Source organism: Doryrhamphus excisus, chromosome 8 (genome assembly GCF_030265055.1).
Source record: "Doryrhamphus excisus isolate RoL2022-K1 chromosome 8, RoL_Dexc_1.0, whole genome shotgun sequence".
Taxonomy (NCBI): domain Eukaryota; kingdom Metazoa; phylum Chordata; class Actinopteri; order Syngnathiformes; family Syngnathidae; genus Doryrhamphus; species Doryrhamphus excisus.
The window spans coordinates 12,501-33,733 of NC_080473.1; the positions used below are offsets into that span (position 1 = coordinate 12,501).

Here is a 21,233-nt window from a genome sequence, read left to right on the forward strand (position 1 = left end):
GGTTTATCCAAATGTTGTGTCGCAAACTCCAAACGAGCTTCAACATGCTTCCTCTTCAAAAATGGAGTCTTGCGTGGTGTGCGTGCATGGAGGCCATGGCGGTTGAGTGCATTACTTATTGTTTTCTTTGAAACAACGGTACCTGCTGATTCCAGGTCTTTCTGAAGCTCTCCACGAGTGGTCCTGGGCTGTTGGAGAACCCTTCTGATGATTGTTTTGACTCCTCTGTCTGAAATCTTGCGAGGAGCACCTGGCCGTGGCTGGTTTATGGTAATGCCGTGTTCTTTCCACTTCCGGATGATGGCCCCAATGGTACTCACTGGAACTTTCAGAAGTTTAGAAATGCGCCTGTAACCAATGCCTTCAGTGTGTTTTGCAACAATAAGGCTGCGTAGGTCTTTGGACAGCTCTTTGCTTTTACCCATCATGCAATGCTTCTTGTCTAACACCTTGCTGGTGAGAAACCTTTTTAAAAGGCATTAATCAGGACTAAACCAGCTGATATTACTTTGCACTAATAGAGGACAGGTTAACCTTCTAAATACTGACAAACTCCAGCTGCTTTCTTGGCTTTCCAGACCTTTTTACCCCTCCTTTTCTTCATGTGTTCAATACTTATTCCCTGTGCCATTTCACTTTATTACACATAACTTAATTTATGAACATAAATGTATGGATTCTTTGTATGTGTGCATTACTTGGGTTGATGCCGACATCTGGTGAAAATTTCATGTCAATAGCTTGATTAGAAATATGTTTTTTGAGAGAAATGTTGACGTGTTCAATACTTATTTTCCCCGCTGTATAATGACCTCCATGTGGCCGGCTAACATTGTACTGTAACAGCCAGAGCAACCTTTACAGCCAAAGCATTAGTCATGGCACTCGTGTATGAATTGCATATCTTTTGTCATCTATTCATTTATCCTGTGTTATTGTGCTACATGTATGAAGGCCATCATGTCATTTACTTGAACAAGTCTTCCTACCTGTGAAGAACGCCGACGCCATGTTGTTGATGGTCTGCCAACACAATTACATGAGTCCTTCCCCGGGGGCCGACAGACTGCTGAGGGACGCAAAAGGTTGAAGCTCCAGAAAATGCCGTCTTGTGCGTGCAATAGGTGAAACAGTCCACTGGAGAACCTATGGCATTCACATGACGATTTGGAGCTCATGTTGAGATGGATGCAGAGGGATCCCACGGGCTGTTAAGCGACAAGCGGCTTTTCATCTGTAACAGAAGTTGGAAGATTAGCTGCTATTCCTTTGCTGTAATGAAATACTCAGTTTTATAAAATTCATTCCTGCATTGAATACTTATTGCAATGATGCGGTGTTCAGAAGTAAGTTTTTTAGTTGCCATTAAAATAGACCGAATAAGGGAGAAGGGTTATGAGTGTGCTTTCTCTTCCGTTGTCACAATGATGCTCAAAGATAAAATCAGCGGCTTACACTCACCTAACAGATGCCTCGCCTCTGATGGCAATAGGTTCCAACACGAACTTAACACACCATGCTCGCAACGTAACCAGGACATCAAGGGATTTTCACATCAAACTAAATATTTCCAAATAAACCACTTTTAGCTTCAGTTGTCATTGACTACGACGAGGGTAGCGAAACATACTTTAAAAAAATCGTTGTCAATTTGTCCCAAAGCCGTTCACATTATGTTATGGATTGCAAATGAACCGGTTGAAACAATTGCTTACGTTATTTCGAGCATTCTGCGCGCCAATTATGTCCACAAAATGGCGACCTCTGCTTCAGCTCGTCAACTTCGACATCGTTTATATACTGTATATTGTCCTATTGTCGAAGCGAAACGCCACTATTCGTGCTTCAACGTGACTTAAAACTTTAAATACTGACCTAGGAGCATTGCTTGTGCGGCGTCTGAGTTACATGGCAACTCCAGTGTTCTCCGTCAGGGTGTAGGAACGCCGACTCCATACCGAATTAAATTGGCGCCAATGAAAACGATGCTGTTGCAAGACAAACCGTTTACTTCGGCACTTCTTCACGGTCGTGGCGGTGTTAACTGTCAGTATTTTCAGCCCCAAAACGTGGTAAGGGGGGCCTGACTTTGTCAGAGAAAGAAAGACGGTTGCCTGCTGCTTCCAACCAGGACATCAAGGGATTTTCACGTCACACCAAATATTTCCAAATAAACCACTTTTATCTTCAGTTGTCATTGACTACGACGAGGGTAGCGAAACATACTTTTAAAAAATCGTTGTCAATTTGTCCCAAAGTCATTCACATTATGTTATGGATTGCAAATGAACCGGTTGAAACAATTGCTTACATTATTTCGAGCATTCTGCTCGCCAATTATGTCCACAAAATGGCGACCTCGGCTTCAGCTCATCAACGTCGACATCGTTTATATACTGTATATTGTCCTATTGTCGAAGCAAAACGCCACTATTCGTGCTTCAGCGTGACTTAAAACTTTGATACTGACCTTGGAGCATTGCTTGTGCGGCGTCTGAGTTACATGGCCACTCCAGTGTTCGCCGTCATTTCGAGCATTCTGCGGGCCAATTATGTCCACAAAATGGCGACTTCGGCTTCAGCTCGTCAACTTCGACATCGTTTATATACTGTATATTGTCCTATTGTCGAAGCGAAACGCCACTATTCGTGCTTCAGCGTGACTTAAAACTTTGATACTGACCTTGGAGCATTGCTTGTGCGGCGTCTGCGTTACATGGCAACTCCAGTGTTCTCCGTCATTTCGAGCATTCTGCGCGCCAATTATGTCCACAAAATGGCGACTTCGGCTTCAGCTCGTCAACTTCGACATCGTTTATATACTGTATATTGTCCTATATTCGAAGCGAAACGCCACTATTCGTGCTTCAGCGTGACTTAAAACTTTGATACTGACCTTGGAGCATTGCTTGTGCGGCGTCTGAGTTACATGGCAACTCCAGTGTTCTCCGTCAGGGTGTTGGAACGCCGACTCCATACCGAATTAAATTGGCGCCACTGAAAACGATGCTGTTGCAAGACAAACCGTTCACTTTGGCACTTCTTCACGGTCGTGGCTGTCAGTATTTTCAGCCCCTAAACGTGGTAAGGGGCGGCCTGACTTGCCTGCTGCTTCCTGTCAACTACCCAGAAACGAGAGAGCAGGCGCGCGCAGGCGCGGGCAGGCGCGCGCAGGCGCGCGCAGGCGATCCCCACACTTTCTGGTACACGCTCAACCCGCCCCACATAGCTGGCCAAAATGAATATTTATAAAATAGGACATTTAACAGGACACCAAAATACTATAACCAACCACTGTAGTTAAGGTGGACAGGCACTCCCCACATATAAAGTATATAAGATGATGTCCAGCTCTGCGGAGCTCGGCTGTAGCAGCTGAGGAAAAGCGGTAGAAAACAAATGAATGAATGAATGAATCTTATACAGTGTTCCAGTTAATGTACAACATTGTGCGTAACAAACAAATCAGCAATCTTATATCATACAGTAAACATTCAATCAATACTTCATTTACACAATAATCCTGTAAATATCCTGTAATGATCATGAATGCAACTTAACCTGGGAAATGACATTTTGCCCTGTATTGTATCATTCATCAAAGTGGCCCACCATGAAAGTAGCAAGTGGTGAATACAGGAAATAATTCGTACTAAAACAAAAAGGTGGTGTCAGTGTGACTCTCGCTTTTTCTACTTCTCTGCGCGTTGCCGTCTTTGCCAACAAGACTCTTTAAAAATTGTTAATTTATCCTATTTCATTTGCTGTTTGAATGAAAGTATTTCACTTTGTTTTCTGTGTGCGCAACTATGATTATTCACAAAATGTGTTTTGTATTTTCAGTGGCTGGAATTTATTTAAATTGGATTTACATTTTTCTTAAAAATCTGTTCAGTTTTCATACAACCACGTTTTCCACACACACACGTTGGAAAAGATTAATAACAATAACTTGGGTGGGTGACACTGTATGTGGAAATCCTGTCATTTTGTCAGAGATGTGAGCACATTTTGCTTCTGTACGGGACAAATGACAAACCTCTGCACAACGCTCTTCTTCAAGAGGCAGCATATCTTCAAGTCCTCTGCTGTGAAAACAACATCATCCAAAATCTTGTTTTCAATATCTTCTGTGCAAGTCTCTCCTGACAACAAGGTTGATGAAGCAGAGGAATTATCAGGACTTGATTGGAATAAAGATTCACCGCTGTTGTCTTTTGCATCATGTTTAGTGTCTTGCTGGGTGCCGTGATTAAGCTGTTGTTCTTCACACTCACTTCTGCCGTCATCATCGGACATCTGGGTGCTGTCGACAAAACGCAGACATCTACGAGGCTGGGTGTGATTCCCATTTGAAGCCATATCGTCCATGGTGTCTACTCTACTCCAACGCGGCCTCAAGCAGGCATTGGTGTTTCTTACAATCTTCATCGGTGCAAAGTTGCTCTGACTGAGTTGACTGAGTGTCATCGAATGTGCCATCAACATTTCATCTGGGACGGTCTGGACAATGTTGATGTTCCAAGGGTTGACGGGGTCTTGTTTGTTTTTATAAGGGGTGTGTTTATTGCTGGAAACCACAATATAATCACAATGATTTTCAACACTCTCCGTGTCCGATTCCTCTTCAGAGGGAGAATCTTCCTCCGGACACCCCGCCTCCCGGCCCGATTTGGCTAAGCTTACAGGAGAGTCAAATACCACTCCTTTAGGCGGAAGTGGTCGTACATGTTGACAATGAACGTAGGAAGATGCTGATGTTTTCATATTGTTTTCGGGCAGCCGCCTCATGTAGTGTTGCACGGACTCGGGCACCAAGATTTCATGCCTTTTGCCGGGGATTAAAACGGAGAGGCTTCCCGGGATGCTGTTTCCTATAATAGGCACAAGAGACGAAGGCTTGAGTCCGGAGATAAAGTCAATCAGCTCTTGATGTGATGAGTGGTCCGAGTAGGGCACCACGTGGACTTTGGGGTGAAAGGAGACCAGGGGCCTGCTGGTGGGATAGATCGCTAGCGTGGGCTGTTCGCTGTTCCACTGGCACAAGGCGGAAAAGGAAATCTCTCTCTGCTCCACAACTCGGATACGTCCGGCACCCGAGTCGGTGGTGAAAACGTCAGGCAGTTCCAGCGCTTTGAGGGTCTCCATCCTGTCATAGCTAACCTCGATCCAAGTCTGAAATTCCATGGCCAGATCCACCAGGAGGGACTCTTTGCCCAGCGTGTAGAGACCTACGGGCAGAAGAAATAATTAAACTATCATTTCACGCTGCACTTGAGGCCAAGCGTTGGTAACCTTTAGCGTCAAATAAGCCATGCGCGTCCTCTTCCAGTTAAGAACAATGGTCTGGAGCTGCAATACATGACTTCAACTTTGACAACTTTTAATCTTTTTCAAATGACACCAACAGAACTCAACTAACGCATCTAACAGTGCAAAGTGCATGTGTAGGGATAACACCCAAATATGGAGCATTCAAAATGTTAGCATAGCTACTACATCTGTTACAAAAACACTGGGTAAAATTGTCCTATGATGAAAGCATACACACTATAGTGGTAAAGTAAATGTAAAAGGATCTCAATGTATAGAAATGTATCTCGGTTTGTGTGTTGAGAGTTGTGCTCCCGCAACAAATAATAATTTTACGAAAACGTGGGACTAGAGACGTCGAACCACATTGAAGGAGCTACAGTATATACATTGAAAATAGAAAAAGGTGATTTGCCAAACAAAGTTACCTAAGACGACGTTATGGTCGGGATGGCTGCGGATGATCTCCTTAATTTGCTGAGTGGCTTGCTTTCTAGTGGGGATGATGCGGTTGGGGTCACAGTTGGTGTTGTCCAAGTACAGAACATTGATTGTAGCGCTTGTCGCAAGACACAGCTCACGCAGCATCGACGGGGAATATCTGAAGTCACCTGGAATTTCAACCCATCACAACTGCTTTTTATTCAAAAAAACACAAAGTCGGTATAGCAACAGAATATTTTGAAACTCTAATGACGGCATTTAAAAAGTAAAACATGTACAAGATAACCATTGTGAGTGTTAGAGACGGGGCTGGGCCATATAGCGATATTTTTTAAATATATCAACATAGATATATTGTGTATGGGGATATATGTTTTTGGTCCGTATCACCCAGCCCTACTGTGTACGTGTGTGTGCGCTCACCAGTGTACAGTATGGAACCGAAGTAGCCCTCAAAAAGAAACATGACAGCCCCTGGACAGTGGTTGGCATCAATCAATGTGACTGTCATGTTTTCTTTGCCAATGTCATCCAGAGGCAGAAGGTATGGGTCACCCAGTTCTAATGGGTGGATCCACTTCTCTTTCACCTGCACAAAAAGGAAAAGTTATGGAAATGGATTAGCTTTATATCAACTTGCGTACACATGACAGCAAAAGCCGGACAAATGATGGAGAAGAGCCTGCTTGGAGCAGCAGAGGATAAAGAGAAGGTAGTGGCAGGTGTGAAAATAAAACACCCAATAATTCTAGAATTCATCTAGTGTCCTGATATGTTTATTACCAATTCCAACAATTTATTCTTAGATCTTTTTCATGATAATCCAAATTGTATAAAAATATTGACCATAGCAATTAAAATAACTGCTATGGTAATTCTAGTAGTTTCAGAATTCAGTGAGACCGAGTGTTTACACATTTGTCCAACCTGTTGTTGAATAGTTTTTCGATAATTTGGGGAAATTGTTTCTTTTTGTTTTGGAAATTTGGAACAACCTTTGCCGTTTTTCTTTTTCCTTTGTGAATTTATTTCTGACATTATTGGATGCCACATGCGCAACAAATCCAGTCGTGAAATTTCCTCGCTCCTAAAGTCCAAAGTCAACTGTCAGCTTTAATATGAGAAATGGAAGAGTTTGGGAACAACAGCAACTCAGCCACAAAGTGGTAGGCCATGGAAACTGATGGAGAGGGGTCAGCGTTTGCTGAGGTGCCTAGTGCAAAGAGGTCGGCGACTTCTTGCACAGTCAGTTGCTCCAAAGCTCCAAACTCCATGTGGCCTTCAGATTTTCTTGGGTTCAGATGGGTTTCCATGGCCGAGCAGCTGCATCCAAGCCATACATCACCAAGGTGATGCAAAGCACCGGATGCAGTGGTGTAAAGCCCGCCGTCTTTGGGATGAATTGGAGCAAAGACTTAGAGCCAGGCCTTCTCCACCGACGTCAGTGTGTGACCTCACCGATGTGCTTTTGGAATGATGGTCAAATATTCCAAAAAAAACACTCCTCAACCTTGTGGACAGCCTTCCGTGAAGAGTTGAAGCCGTAGTAGCGCAAAAGGTGGACCGACATCATATTCAACCCTACGGGTTAGGATGGGATGGCACTATATGGTTCATATGTGAGTCACGGCAGGTGAGCAAATACTTTTGGCCATATAGTGTATCACGAGAAAGCCCAGGATGTCAACACCACACCACAACAGAATACTGTATATACTCGTGTTTGGCATTGGACTGTCAAACGATTGTCCCTTAAAGAGGACAAAATGCATTGATGGATTGACAGCTACCTTGTCCCGCATGCTGTATTTCTGCATCCTAGATAAAAGTGCACTCACCCCCAGTTTGACTTTGAGCAGAGAGGCGGTGACAGGTGAGCAGTAGATGGGTCGGTCTGTCCAGGTGGACGTGAGACCTACCGTGTGGTCGCTGTGCATATGAGACAGGAAGAAGAGTCGCGTCTCCGGACACTTGCGAACTTTCCAGAAATCGACAGCCAGCGGAGTATCCGGAATGATCTTGCCATTAGACATCGCGTCAGCCTTCACGGTAAGTTACACAGCCACCAACGTAAGAGGTGGATCGTTTAATATACCAACTGACTGTTGTTATCTTATGTAGCTGGTGACTACAACAAAGAAAGTCACTCAGTGGGTGCGTTAGATCGCGCTAAAAAAAAAGGAAATTCACAAAACGCGGCAGTGTTATTTTTTTACGGCCCCGTCATTTTCCTTCTGAAAATGTTATACTAGTCCCTAAAACGCCTTTACCTCACCGCTGTGGATCGTTTAGTGTTGCTCCTGCCCCCGCCATCTATGTTTTTAACTGCGTCCCCCCGCTCCCCCCGCCAGCATCAGACTCTTCCTCGTTGCCATTGCTCTGTGGTGGCCTATGCTCTCTGGCGAGACACTGCCCCCTGTGGTTAGAATCCCTCATTGCGCACTTTCCTGATGCGATTGTGAGACCTGGGGCCCATTGCACAAAAGTGGGATTCGGACATCTAGGATAAATGACTGAACTGAGCTCAACCAATGATGGAGGCTATTTTGGTGTCCGGTGCGCCCTTGCCCCGACCAGTAGCAGATACGCTCCGCATTTGACGATGCCATGCCGCTTTCTTCTTGGCCTCCACCTTGAGGTCCAACCACTTCTTTTTAATGTCCGCCACTCTGTGGCACTTGAACTATTAACTGCGGTGACGACATGCTGCCACTCACTTTTTTAAATGTTATTTGTGACGCCACTACTGTGACCACCAAACAAAATCTCCTTTCTGGCGTCCACCTCACTCACAAGGACCTCTATTTCAGTCTCCATCAAGTTTCTTTTTCTATTCTTTGCCATGATCGAAAGTAAAATGCCATGGATCAGCAGCCATATTTAGGATAATTGCTGAGAGCTGCTGCTTATATTTTGGTCAATTTATTTTGTTTACGATGGGGAGACATGATGCAGTGCAATTCATTGTGCAAACTAAAACCAAAACAATAATCATTAATAAAATTAAAAGCCAATAATGCATTTTTTTTAATCGTATTGGATATCCTTAGAACCTTTGAACAGTGTCACCTCCATGAACATTTTACCTCTTGGATCCATGCAGTTCCACTTCAGGATGCCTCCGCCCTACCAGGCTGACTGAACATCTTCAAAGTTTTAATAAGCCTATCATGTGTCTGTGTTCGGCAGCACAATGAAAAAAAACGTGATCTCATAACTGGAACTTGTTACTGGAAGATATCAATTAATGTCCTCCTTTGTGCTTGATGCCAGCTTTATATGCAGGCTGAAACAATGCAGTGGTGCTTAAAGGATGGAAAAGATTTTTTTATTGTGTTGCAATATTGCCGGCGATAGCCCCCAGTTTATGATCTCCTGTCCAAGGCTGTAGGTGTACTACTTATCAAGAACCAGCTAAGCCTCATGTAAGACCAGTGAGCAGTAATACTGATTTGTCAAAACATACAAAAGTAAGTACAGCGCTCACATTTCAGCACCCATTTTTATTACAGTATACTCAATGGGACGATATAGAAATGAAACATGGGTTTACTGTAGAGTAGTCCGTGTACAGCTGGTATAGCAGTATAGATGGTAACGTGCAGCCATTATTGCCTAAATACTGCAACACAAATGTGTAGCAAGATGATGGTGCCTTTGCCCGTTCAGTCAAAAATGTTGTTGCATAAGTGCTTCTAAACGGGGAGCTGCGGTTCATTTTTTAACATGTAATATTCTGAAGCAGAGCATGATTCCCTCCCTTGTAGAGTTTTACATGATCCATGATGATCCATGATTGATGATGATCCATGATTGATGATGATCCTAAACACACTTCCAAGATGACAAGTGTGGTGAATGTGACGATGAAGGAGCGTCCACATGTCTCCAGGCCTGAATCTGTCTGAGCACCATTCCTGTAAGAACCTGTGCAGCTCTGATGAATTCCATGCCAAATAAGATTAAGGCAAGCCTTCAAAACGATGGGACTTGATGGGACTTGGGAGTGTTGACAGTTTGGACTCAATTTGGACATTTTCACTGTGAGGTGTACTCATACGTCTGGTCAAATATTTAGACAACTAGGGCAGTGTGTGACTGCTATACAAGCCGTACATTGACTACTCTAATTTATAGCCTTTAAGTTAAAAAAAATCTTTACAGTATTGTCGCTTGAAAATATATAATACAATGGTTGCTGAACTGCAAGCAATATCTCACATTTGTGAGATACTGCAGCGGCACCCTAATAAATGAATGAATGACTAAATGAATTTGTGTAATTCTGTCTTGAAGCAATTGAAACAAAAAGGTAACTTCTCTCTTCAACCACCAGAGACACTAATAATTAAATTTCAATTATGTATGAACATTGCAGAACACCCTTCTGTGACATTCCATGGGCCGCCGAAGACTAGGTCGACCAGCGAATAGCACAGATGTGAGGTGCTCACAGACATCAAGTCATTAAACTATTTTTTTGGAAAGACTCTGCTACCCACTGAAAACGGCTGTGCGACCCACCAGTTGAGAATGTATGCAACAGAATATGTACAGCAGGGTTACTACTGCAATTACTTTCAGGGTAAAAAACAAATATAATAAAATTAACAGTTTATCGTCGAGGCAGTGAATGAGTGGTTAGCATGTACTCCCCGTGCGTGCATTGGTTTTCTCCAGGTACTCTGGTTACCTCCCACACTCCGGTGATTCTCCAGCTGTGTACTCTAGCGAGGAGGATTTTGGGATTTGCTCTGTGAATGTCCACCCTAACCCTAGCACAATGCCATTTTTTTCTGCTTTTGAAATATATCTGTCTATATATGTCACCTAAAAGGGGAACTGCACTTTTTAGGGAAATTTGCCCATCCTTCCCAAGCCATTTTCTGTGCATTATAACACAAGAAAATGATTAATTTCAGCTAGCTTACAATGCTGTCATTGGGTTACACCTATTTCGACTATGAAGCCCTGTAAAAAAACAAGGTTGCATGGTTTGCTGTGATTATGCGTTACAGCGTACACTGGTGATGACATGTAATAGATGCAGTATCTTGCCGTATTTTGATGATTTAAAACATTACCCAAACGTCTTTCCTTGGAGATGCATCAACAAGACACCTCACTGACCACTATAGTTTCAGCGTCATTCACAGAGGGAAGAGTGGATACCTAGCTCTCAAAGACTGACAAAGACTGAACAAGATGCTGGTTAGCACTTGAAACTGCACTATGCCTGCTCCTGCATTGTAAACCCGAATGTTCAAAGTACTTAAATAAATGAAGTTATTCATACTCAAAGTTCTTAAAAAAGTTCTAATAACTTAATTATGTCAAGTTCATTTAACATGTTGTTCCAGTTTGAGTTTTTAAATTGAACTATGGCTGGCGGCACGGCAGTCGAGTGGTTAGTGCACAGACCTCACAGCCAGGAGTCCAGGGTTCAATTCCACCCTCTGCCGTCTCTGTGTGGAGTTTGCATGCGTGGGTTTTCTCCGGGTACTCCGGTTTCCTCCCACATTCCAAAAACATGCTAGGTTAATTGGCGACTCCAAATTGTCCATAGGTATGAATGTGAGTGTGAATGGTTGTTTGTCTATATGTGCCCTGTGATTGGCTGGCCACCAGTCCAGGTTGTACCCCTCCTCTCGCCCGAAAACAGCTGGGATAGGCCCGCGAACCTCATGAGGAAAAGCGGTAGAAAATGAATGAATAGTTATACTTATATATGATATATTATAGTATTATAGTAATACTTAAAATTTTCTTAAAAGTTCTACTTATAAGAAAAGTTGATTGCTAGTTGCATTATCTGTCTTTTCAGTTTATTTAGCTTGTAATTTTTTGATTAATGTGAATTCTTAAAATAATTCGTAGTTACTTATAAAAAAACATGAATAAATCAAACCAAGAATCAATTAAGATCAGATAGATTTGTACTAATGTAGGTTACACATGCACACCTTCTTCCTATGGAAAGAGTTGAAATGAGAACAAAAATTAAAGAATGGAGAATGCATGGCAGAGAGAATGCGAAAAAGAAAGCTATTTCTCTCTTCACCCCAGAATTTAAAAAGTATCTAATCTAATCTAATATCAACTCCAAATATTAAAGCTCTGATATAGTCAAATGTTTGAGTTTATGAACTCAAAAAAATGTGGCAACTGATTGCCTCACTTTTTTTGAGTTCTGCTAACTTATTCAGGTTTACAGTGTTAAGTTGCGAGGAGAGGAAGAACCGTGCAGACTCAGAAGAAACAGGAGACCACTCGACCACTGTATATAGGTCTGTTGCTATGCTCACTACTACCACTAGAGGGTGTTGTGTACTCACTACTCACTACAATATGGAGAGTGGAAGAAGTTTGCTGCTGAAGCAAATATATCGTCCCCCAGCCCGTCTCAGTATATATTAAATGTGCCTGTATGTACATATTAGAAACCTACAGTAGGCTAAACATGGAGCCACAACGCTGTGCGGAGTGGCGGTGAGAATAGACAATTGGTCGTACAACCACAGCAACCGTCGTCAAGGAAGCGGCGTCCCGACTCTTTTTGATGATGGCTTTACTGTACGCAAACACACAGGTGAGTCCTTTATCTACTTTTAAAAACGCGTTAAATACGACAACACAAGTCTCTTGGGTTCGAGATTTTTTTTTAAATAATAATTGTTGCTCCGTTTATCTTACGAAGGAGGTAGTATTGAGTTCAAATCTCAAGTTTGACTTAAGCTTGTGTTCAGTTTTTTACATCACTGTCACGTCATCAACGTCAAGGCTTTGCAGCTAGGATTCTAGTTGTCCTACTCCTATCCCGCGGAGGGGTTTATTTGTTGTTAAAGAACGCGATTGACGTCATCCCAACTGTTACAAAGCTAATGCTAATGTGTATAGCTGGGAGCATGACATTGGCCTGTGTAATCACGTTGAAGACAGCATTATTTGTATTATTTTTATTGTGTTATTTGTGTTATGATGATTATGATACATGACTGAAAGTGCTGGTTCTCACACAGAGATGTGATGTCGGACCTGCAGCGGGAGAGAGAAGCTTTGGTTGAGGAGCAGAAGGTCAGCAGAGAAAGGGCTCGCAGACATGTGCAGGAGACCAACCGGCGCCGCAGGTCCGTTTATGTTACTTGGATGGGTTCTTTACAAAGTGAAAACATGCTAAATGTACCTGAACATATCTTCAAGGACAGAGAGGCTTGTCATTGGGTTAGTGTGCACTTCAGGTCCGTTTATGTTTCTTGGATGGTTTTTATTTAAAAAGTGAAAACATGCTAAATGTACCTGAACATACCTTCAAGGACAGAGAGGCTTGTCATTGGGTTAGTGTGCACTTCGGCTTCTCTTTTTGTTCCCTTGACATTTGACACTTGGGAGCACATTTGTTTGGTCCAGGACAACGTTACCTAGGAGTCCAAGTACATGCCCTGTGTTGTGGTACATCCAGCAAGTAAAAGAAGCCTCCTCCAGTAACTGCTCTTATACCGGTCTTTCAGGGATCTGAGGGAGAAACAGAGGCAGTGGGTTCTCCAGGAGCAAAAACGACGTGAAGAAGTTCTGCAGCAGCGCCGGCAGAAACTCCAGGCTGTGACGGAACACTTCCAGAGGGCTTACGTGCCTCCCGCACTGCGGCAAGCCCAATGTGAGCCACACATCTCCAAATATATCTCCCAGCAGCATGCTTTATTTTCTTGCATATGTGTTGTCCTTTAGGTTTACCAAGAAATGATACACGTTTGGAAGATGCACTCCAGCAAATCCGCGGTTCTGGACTGCCTTGCAACATCAGCAGGTAACACTTTGTAACCCTTCACAATCAATTTGGAGCCTGGTGGTACTAGTAGTAGTACAGCAGTACCACAGTTTGTGTTGTGCCTCCAATGAACCGAACAGTGCCCCCACTTCCAAGCCCCCAATCGTGTCAGCATCCCCCCATCGGCAGAGCCCCCCTATCGTGCCGGAGCAGAGCATCTGTATCCAAAGGTGGCCTCCAAAGACGCAGGAGAAGCAACAAGAGCACAGCGGACAGGTAGGCTGCGACCTTCATGTGGAATTCCTTGCTAACATCTATCCATCATATTCTATGTGCTAACCTCCATGCATCCATCCATGCTAACCTGACACCATTCAAACTAGGAAGGAAAGTAGCAACCACTCCCTCCAATGCATGCTTTGTGTTTCAGGACGACAATGTCTCCTGTTGCTCCAAGTCCAGCCTGTCCAGTCAGGACAGTTTGGAAAGCGAGGAGCCCACCGAGAGTGCCGTCCTCTGCTACACAGAAATGCCCGCCCAAGACCTCAAATGTCCAAATGATGCGTGTCCGCCGTTGATCTTCAAGCCTGTGATGACGCCCGTCAGCAAGTTTCCCGGAGATGTCAACTACAACGTGCCGAGCCACAAAGAAACTTGCACCTCCATCAACAACCTCAATAAGTTTCCAACAGACATGACGGGCATGTGGAAGCACATCAACACGCCGTTTGCAGGAAGTCCAAAGTGGCTCCAGAGCCCACAGAATGGTGGCGAGGAAACAAGCGGCTCTAAGATGACATCTCTCAGACTCACCAAAGGCATCCTTAAAGGTTTGTCCGGGGAGACACCAACCGATTCCGCACGCTCTCACGCCAGCTGCGACAAAGCAGTTGAATTGTTGGTGCGTGACAGCATCGAGGTGGCCAAGGCGAGGGCAAAGAGCACCGAGTGCAAGAGCGCCGCTAAAAAGCTACGTTGGCTGGATGAAGAAGCCCCCGGACCTGGACCCACAGATACTCATGTGCAGGCATGGGCAGATGTTGGGGTTCAAGTCAGCCTGGCGATGCCACAGTGTGGCACCAGCATGGGGGGCTCCCATGTCCCCAGGCAGGATAATTCTGCCAGGGTTGGAGCAGGTCTCGTTTCCTCGCTGACCATCAAGGACCTTGTCGCACAACATGGATCCGCCACCGGGACCCCATTGATGAGGACCACGGGGGAACCGTACAAGCACGAGCGCCCCATGAGGGGTCTCCACGGTGGAGACCAGGCTGGTGTCGACCATCGGTCCCCTGAGGAGGTTCTGCGCAAGGAGCGTCACATGACTGGTGACGGCGGAGCAATGACTGCACGCTTGCCACCTTCAAGTTGGAAGGCCACGCCTGTTTTTTGTCAGCTGGGCAGCAGCAGAGGCCAAGGGACTGCGTACAGAGAAAAAGCTTTGGACTGCACCCCCAAAGACCAGGACATCTATCAGCTCTGCCAAGACGTCCGCAGCGCCTTCATCAGCAGTGCCGGTAATAGTCACATGTAAACTACAGATGCACAATATAACGAGAAAACGATACCGATAACTTTATGCTTCTCAAGACCGATATGATACTAATAACTGTTTTTTTTGTACTTACCTTACTTATTTAGATAGTAGTTCAGTACTTGTAGCGTGTACTTTCAGCACACTTGGAGGTAAGGTGGACTGGAACAAATTAGAATTTGACCAACTGTACTTGTTGAATTGTCCTAATCAAATATCACAACATTAATACTACTACTACTGCTACTACTAGCACATCACTACTATCACAAGATGCAGATATTCAGTCATGGAAAAATGATTAGACCACCTTTGTTTCTTGAGTAAATTGATAAATTTCAATGCCTGGTACAACTAAAAATACATTTGTTGACAAATATAATGATGATAACAAAAATAGCTCTCAAGAGTTTAAGAGCTGATATCTAGCAATGTCCATGCATTTTTTGATAATAACCAAAATTACTTCAGTTCATACATGAATATCTATTGTATTGTACTGCCAAAAAAATACTTTTGTTTGTCATGGTTATATTTGCGGCTGGCGACCAGTCCAGGGTGTACCCCGCCTCACGCCCGAAGACAGCTGGGATAGGCTCCAGCACCCCCCGCGACCCTCGTGAGGAAAAAGCGGTAGAAAATGAATGAATGAATGAATGGTTATATTTGCGGCTGGCGACCAGTCCGGGGTGTACCCCGCCTCACGCCCGAAGACAGCTGGGATAGGCTCCAGCACCCCCCGCGACCCTCGTGAGGAAAAGCAGTAGAAAATGAATGAATGAATGGTTATATTTGCCCAAACAAAGGTACATTTGGTCATAGCAGGCATTAGAATGAACAAGAAACTGCTCTAATGATTGCAGAGCAGAGGGAGCCACCTGACGTGGCCCAGCAAAGGTGCACAGTACTCTGACACACGCTCCGAGTAGCAGTGTGCCACGATGGAGGTCTCTGGCAAACCTTTTGCACTTTTCAAACGCTGCAGCGTTTGTGTGCCAGGCATGGTAGTGATGTGGTGCATTTGCTTTAACTAGCATGAAAGCAAGATGTCTTCCTCAGAAAGTGAATGTTTGTTTAGTAGTGATGTCAGGGGAAGTTAAGATAGGCTGTGAGCCTCACTTGATTTGCTCACTTACAAATACAAGTAATCTTGCCTCGTTGGAGCATTTTTTAAAATGATGGAGCTATTTTGAATGTTAGCGGACTTATTGGTATGGTGTCGTGATTCCTCATCATCCCAATGTGCACCCCTTATTTCACCTCACACTCAATCTCTCATGAGCTCAGAAAAAGCTGGCACCCGTTGCCAAGGGGGGACGAGTATGCGGGGTGTGACCAAATCCTTTCTGGATCAGAACCGACGAACTCCCGCTTCAATCAACAAAAAACCTCTTGAATCCTTCAAGGTACCAGCTTGTACTTTTCTTTGAGAAAGTCTTTGTTGTCTTGTTCATTTGAAGTATCACAAGTGAATTACTTAAAAAAACTACTGTTAAAATAAGTATAACAAATGAATTAATAAAAAGTCATTTATTGAACGTGTGAGCTGTTGTTTGTGTCCAGGCTGCTAATCCTGGAGGAGAGCATCCCAAAGCATGGTACACGGATGTTCCAAACAAAGGTTTGCATCAAGAAGAAATGAGTCAAGTCAAAGTTCCTCATGTAACAAGGTCTCCATTGCAGGTGTCAGAACCGCAACTCAGCGTTGCCCGGCCGACACACACACCTATGCCCCATTGGAAGACCGTGGTACTTCGGTTCCCATGGGAACAAACAAAACACAGAGGATGCAGCAGCAGCGTCGGCTGCCACCTCCGACGTCCATTTCCATGGAAGAGCAGAGCATCTGTCAGTCTTTGGACCGACTCAACTACCAGCTGCACCGCAAAGGTGGACTTCACTGACAGACCCGACATGCAAGATGCAAATCCCGAAAAGATGCCTCATAGTACTTAATGCGCAGGCTTACGCTACCTTCAAAGCATGCATGCCTTATGCAGGAACAGCAGAAAAACCAAAAAGCTTCTCAGAAACCTTGACAGTTTGGGGAACACTTCAAGAAATCAAGAACACAAGAACATCTGGAAGCGGATAAGATCACAGCTACCTCACCAAGCAATGCTGCGTTCCAGAAAAGTTGAAAGGATTTGTTATGCTAAAAGTACACCCCCCCCCCCCCCCAAAAAAAAAAAAGCAATGGTGGAGGCTCTGCATGCAACTCCAAAAAAATGAAGACCTTGCATTTTCCCTTCTGCAAGCACCTTTTTAAAATCCACCATCCATCATGAGACTCATGGAACAAAAAAGTCAAGTGGTAGACCCAAAAATAAGCCTGAGGATCCTATTGGCTGTCAAGACACGGTACCATCCTGGGCCTAAATTAAGGTTGTTGCTGGTGCCAAATGCAGTCCAGTAACCATCAGACGCCATCTGCCAGAAAAGGCAGACCCGTGAAGGTCATGGCATCCCACAGGGTTCTGGGCTAGGACCTTTATTGTTCCGCCTTTAGGCAATATCATTCACGACCGAAGACGCATTTATGTTTTTTTCAACCCGACTGCTCACTCCGAAATATGTTTTTGTCCGTCTTTTATGGCACAAAGAGGTGATGATGCAAATTTACAATAGAAAAGCATGTTTGATCCAGTTTTAATCTGAAGAAATGACCACAAGGTGGCAGAAGTGCATTTTATAAAAACTTGCATCTATACCATTGGAATACATACTGCACAGCACCAGGAAGTGAAAAGGCATCTCACCGTGGTGCATGAAGGAGGTTATACATCGAAGGGACATTTTCATGCATGCACACACACAGATCAGTTGCAAATGTGAAAATTGTAAATAGCTAATGGTGTTATTTGCAATCTTAACTACTTAACTATAGTTAGGCTAAACTTAACTATAACCCTACTAACCCTAATTTGAAAGTTATACTTATGCTTGAAATGTATATTTTCATAAAGCCTTTTCTCCCCTCTTTTGTTGAGAATTGATATTTTGCTGAAAGTTACCTATGTTCTACTGCTGATTACTAAAGAATGGAAAAAGCTAGAAACAAACGTTTTGTTCTGATGAAAGATCAGAAAAGAGTGTCTAATCTTTCTTACCATGTCTATACAGCTTTGGAGCATCATAATCTGTGTGCCTTGAAAAATCAGTTCATTTGATCCATCTCATCAGTTGTATTGTTCATTCCCATCCATCTCATCAGTTGTATCAGTGCTTCTTTCTATTGCAGTGCACAAGGCGGAGGTATCATCCTGTAGTACCTTGATATTATAGTGCAGTGCTCTATTTTCCTCCCTAAGGTTTTTGACTGCATCATGGATCTCAGAAAAGCTCCTCCTGAAGCTGTCATTCTGTGATTACATGTTTTTGCTACAGTTTCTGAACGTTGCTATTTCAATTGCTGTTTCATGACATCCTTAAAGGTGCCACATAATAACAAAGGCCAACTAAGGGAAATGTGATAGTATCAAATCCTTCTCACTCAACAGCATATTTGGCCCTATTTCTGATTGTAGACCCAGAGGGCCAGTATCATTTTGTTTTTTGTGTGGCATTGTTGCTAGGCAATTGCTTTGAACTTTAGTTAGCCGATTAGCTTGGCATGCAAGTGGCTGTCAGCACTAGTTTGTTATAAGGAATCTTGACCTCCAAGTTACAGTTGAGGGTGTCAGCAAGTTGTTCTGATCTTGTGTTTCCAAGATGATTCAGGAAAGCACCATACTCAAACTACATAAGTTTCTTTTGCCATGTAAATAAAACTGAGCGTGTGTGTGTATATGGGGGGGGGGGGTCTTCCCAGCTACTAATGGGGGGTACTTTGCTCCTTCCCCTTCCAACATGTCTGGTTTTGTCTGCAGTCGACCTGCTCAGACTTGCCCCAAGAAGCCAGAATGGCCACCTAAAGTCTCAAAGGCACCCCATGGTGATGGTGCATGTGTGTGTTTCTGTGTGTTTGCGAGATGATCATATTTGGACTTACTGAATTGTACGTTCAACAATTAGATGATTTATTGCTGGTACAGCTTTGGTGACACTGAAGCCGTCCACCGGGACAATACCCACATACTCCACAGGAAAAACACCAGAACATAAGGGAAGATGTTTTGCAGGTTGCAGCTTGTGCTTTAATGTCAAGCGTTTTGTCACAGTCCATTTAAAGACATAATAAAAGGATATCTATCTTTACTAGACATTGGAAAACACAACTACTGTATAACTTGGAAAACATTAATAGTAAGAATAATCAAGTGTTTTGGATTATTGGATTATTAACAGAACTGTAAGAAAAATGCAGAATTAATCATTTGTTTTATGTTTACAGCTTTCATTAACAATTCAAACAATATAACAACGGAAAGCGGTCACAATTTAACAGTGGAATTCTACACTACGATGAACTACAACCACACTCTAGAAAAATAAAAGTATTGATAGGAGTATTTATAACATGAATATGGTTTAACCAGTAAAATATTTTTAAGAATCCAAAGAATGAGCATCATTTTTGCTACAGCACAGCACTGTTATTAACGCAAGGCTGTAGTTGCACATGTTCAACTGTAGAGGGCACTCAATCTCACCTTTGTCTTTTCCCAGCCTGCTGACAATTAAGTTTTTCACCACTGAAGAAGTACAGACAAAAGTATTTGTCATCAACATATGTTTGGATGGATGGTGTTTCTAAATTCATTCATCATTGTACTCTGCTTATGGCTGTTTATATTCAAATATCACTGCATTTTATGTGTTGTTTTAGTGTATTTATTACATGTTCCCAGATATGATCTTTACATCTGCGGCACATCTACACATTGTGTATTGCATTGCATATTTATGTAAATCAGTCGTGGTGAATAAAGATGACAGAAACATCTGCATCCTAACAAAGACTTTTAATAAGAGTCCCTAATAAAATAACCCCACCCATATTTTACATATATGTAGTATGGTTATTAACCACTTATGTTCATGCACGTGTCAGCACATGATGCCACAGAAACGCTGTCAGAAAAATTGGCAAATTTGTGACACAATTCTCGCGCATGCGCAGAACTGATTGCATTTCCGGTATGGATTGCATAATGACAGACTGGCTAACTTCCTGGTAGCTTGGCTAGGCAAACTTCGTGTTGGTATGGCTATAGGCTAACTTCTTAGTAGAATGGCTAACTTCCTGTTAACCTGGCTATAGGTTAACATTCTACTAGACTGGCTAACTTCCTCTTAGCCTGGCTAACTTTCTGGTTGCCTGGCTAACAAACTGGTAGTTTGGAAATAAGCTAACATCCTAGTAGACTGTCTAAGTTCCTGCTGGCCTGGATAACAATCTGGTAGCTTGGCTATAGGCTAACTTTCCCGTAGACTTGCTAGCTTCCTGGTAGCCTGGCTATAGGCTAGCTTTCCCGTAGACTTGCTAGCTTCCTGGTAGCCTGGCTATAGGCTAACTTTCCCGTAGATTTGCTAGCTTCCTGGTAGCCTGGCTGGAGGCTAACTTTTAGACCGTAGACTTGCTAGCTTCCTGGTAGCCTGGCTTGAGGCTAATATCCTTGTAGACTTCTTGTTAGCGTGACTAACTATCTGATTGCCTGGCTAACATCTTGGTAGCCTGGCGAGGCTAACTTCCTGGTAGTCTCGCTGCAGGCTAACTTCTGAGTAGACTTGCTAACTTTCTGGCAGCCTTGCTAACATCCTGGTAGCCTGGCTAGGCTACATTTCAAGTAGTACATTTTTATAACACCAGATGAGCATAATGATGACAAGTACATAAACAGTGCCGAGCAGATTGTTACACATTAAATAGGCCACGTGCCCCCCCTCTTCCAACCTGGTCAAGTATGGTTCCCAGAGTGTACAGTACTCTGTTGGCCTTTGTGCATCATGCTAACAGCTATACTAACTATCACACTAATAAAAATGCTCACACAGACAGTAAAAGACAAGTGAGCTATGGCTTGATTGACTGTAAGTAGGCTTGAGGACATGTGAGGACATTAGAGGTCAAGAGGGGAGGGTGGGGTTACAGAAAGAGATGTACATAGACCAAACATGAGGCCACCTCCGAGTGGGTGGTCCCTTGGCATCATTGCAGACTGTCCCTTGAATGTGTCCCAGTAACACTCATTGCGTGTACTTTCTATTCAATGAGAATGACTGGATTCTTCTGCG

The 21,233-nt window shown here is 43.5% G+C and overlaps 3 protein-coding genes across 5 annotated transcripts in view; 1 reads left to right on the plus strand and 2 right to left on the minus strand.

Annotated features, from left to right (window-relative positions):
* LOC131134824 (uncharacterized) overlaps positions 1–1,885 on the minus strand; it is a 3,235-nt gene extending 1,350 nt beyond the window's left edge. The window contains exons 1-3 of the mRNA XM_058080464.1: positions 1,876–1,885; positions 990–1,173; positions 143–325 (exon numbers count right to left, since the gene is read on the minus strand). Of these exons, the coding sequence (XP_057936447.1) occupies positions 143–325; positions 990–1,173; positions 1,876–1,885 (377 nt within the window). The remainder of the gene's footprint in view (positions 1–142; positions 326–989; positions 1,174–1,875) is intronic.
* Positions 1,886–3,326: 1,441 nt separating this feature from the next.
* LOC131134727 (5' exonuclease Apollo-like) lies at positions 3,327–8,080 on the minus strand. The gene is made up of 4 exons (XM_058080295.1): positions 7,596–8,080; positions 6,181–6,346; positions 5,742–5,924; positions 3,327–5,231 (listed from the first exon to the last, which is right to left on the minus strand). Exons 1-4 carry the CDS (start codon positions 7,788–7,790, stop codon positions 3,985–3,987), a joined length of 1,791 nt encoding a protein of 596 aa, XP_057936278.1. The 5' UTR covers positions 7,791–8,080; the 3' UTR covers positions 3,327–3,984.
* On the plus strand, positions 7,601–18,868 carry cep126 (centrosomal protein 126). Of its 3 annotated transcripts, none has more exons than XM_058080294.1 (9): positions 7,601–7,806; positions 12,777–12,884; positions 13,266–13,411; positions 13,483–13,561; positions 13,663–13,798; positions 13,953–15,039; positions 16,344–16,462; positions 16,620–16,677; positions 16,740–18,868. In XM_058080294.1, the coding sequence occupies exons 2-9, from the start codon at positions 12,784–12,786 to the stop codon at positions 16,958–16,960; spliced, it is 1,947 nt and encodes a 648-aa protein (XP_057936277.1). In that variant the 5' UTR covers positions 7,601–7,806; positions 12,777–12,783; the 3' UTR covers positions 16,961–18,868. The 3 variants fall into 3 exon arrangements, with proteins under 3 accessions (XP_057936277.1, XP_057936275.1, XP_057936276.1); XM_058080292.1 differs by lacking the exon at positions 7,601–7,806 and adding an exon at positions 12,105–12,346 and having other exon boundaries at positions 16,740–18,867; XM_058080293.1 differs by lacking the exon at positions 7,601–7,806 and adding an exon at positions 12,661–12,704.
* Positions 18,869–21,233: the final 2,365 nt, after the last annotated feature.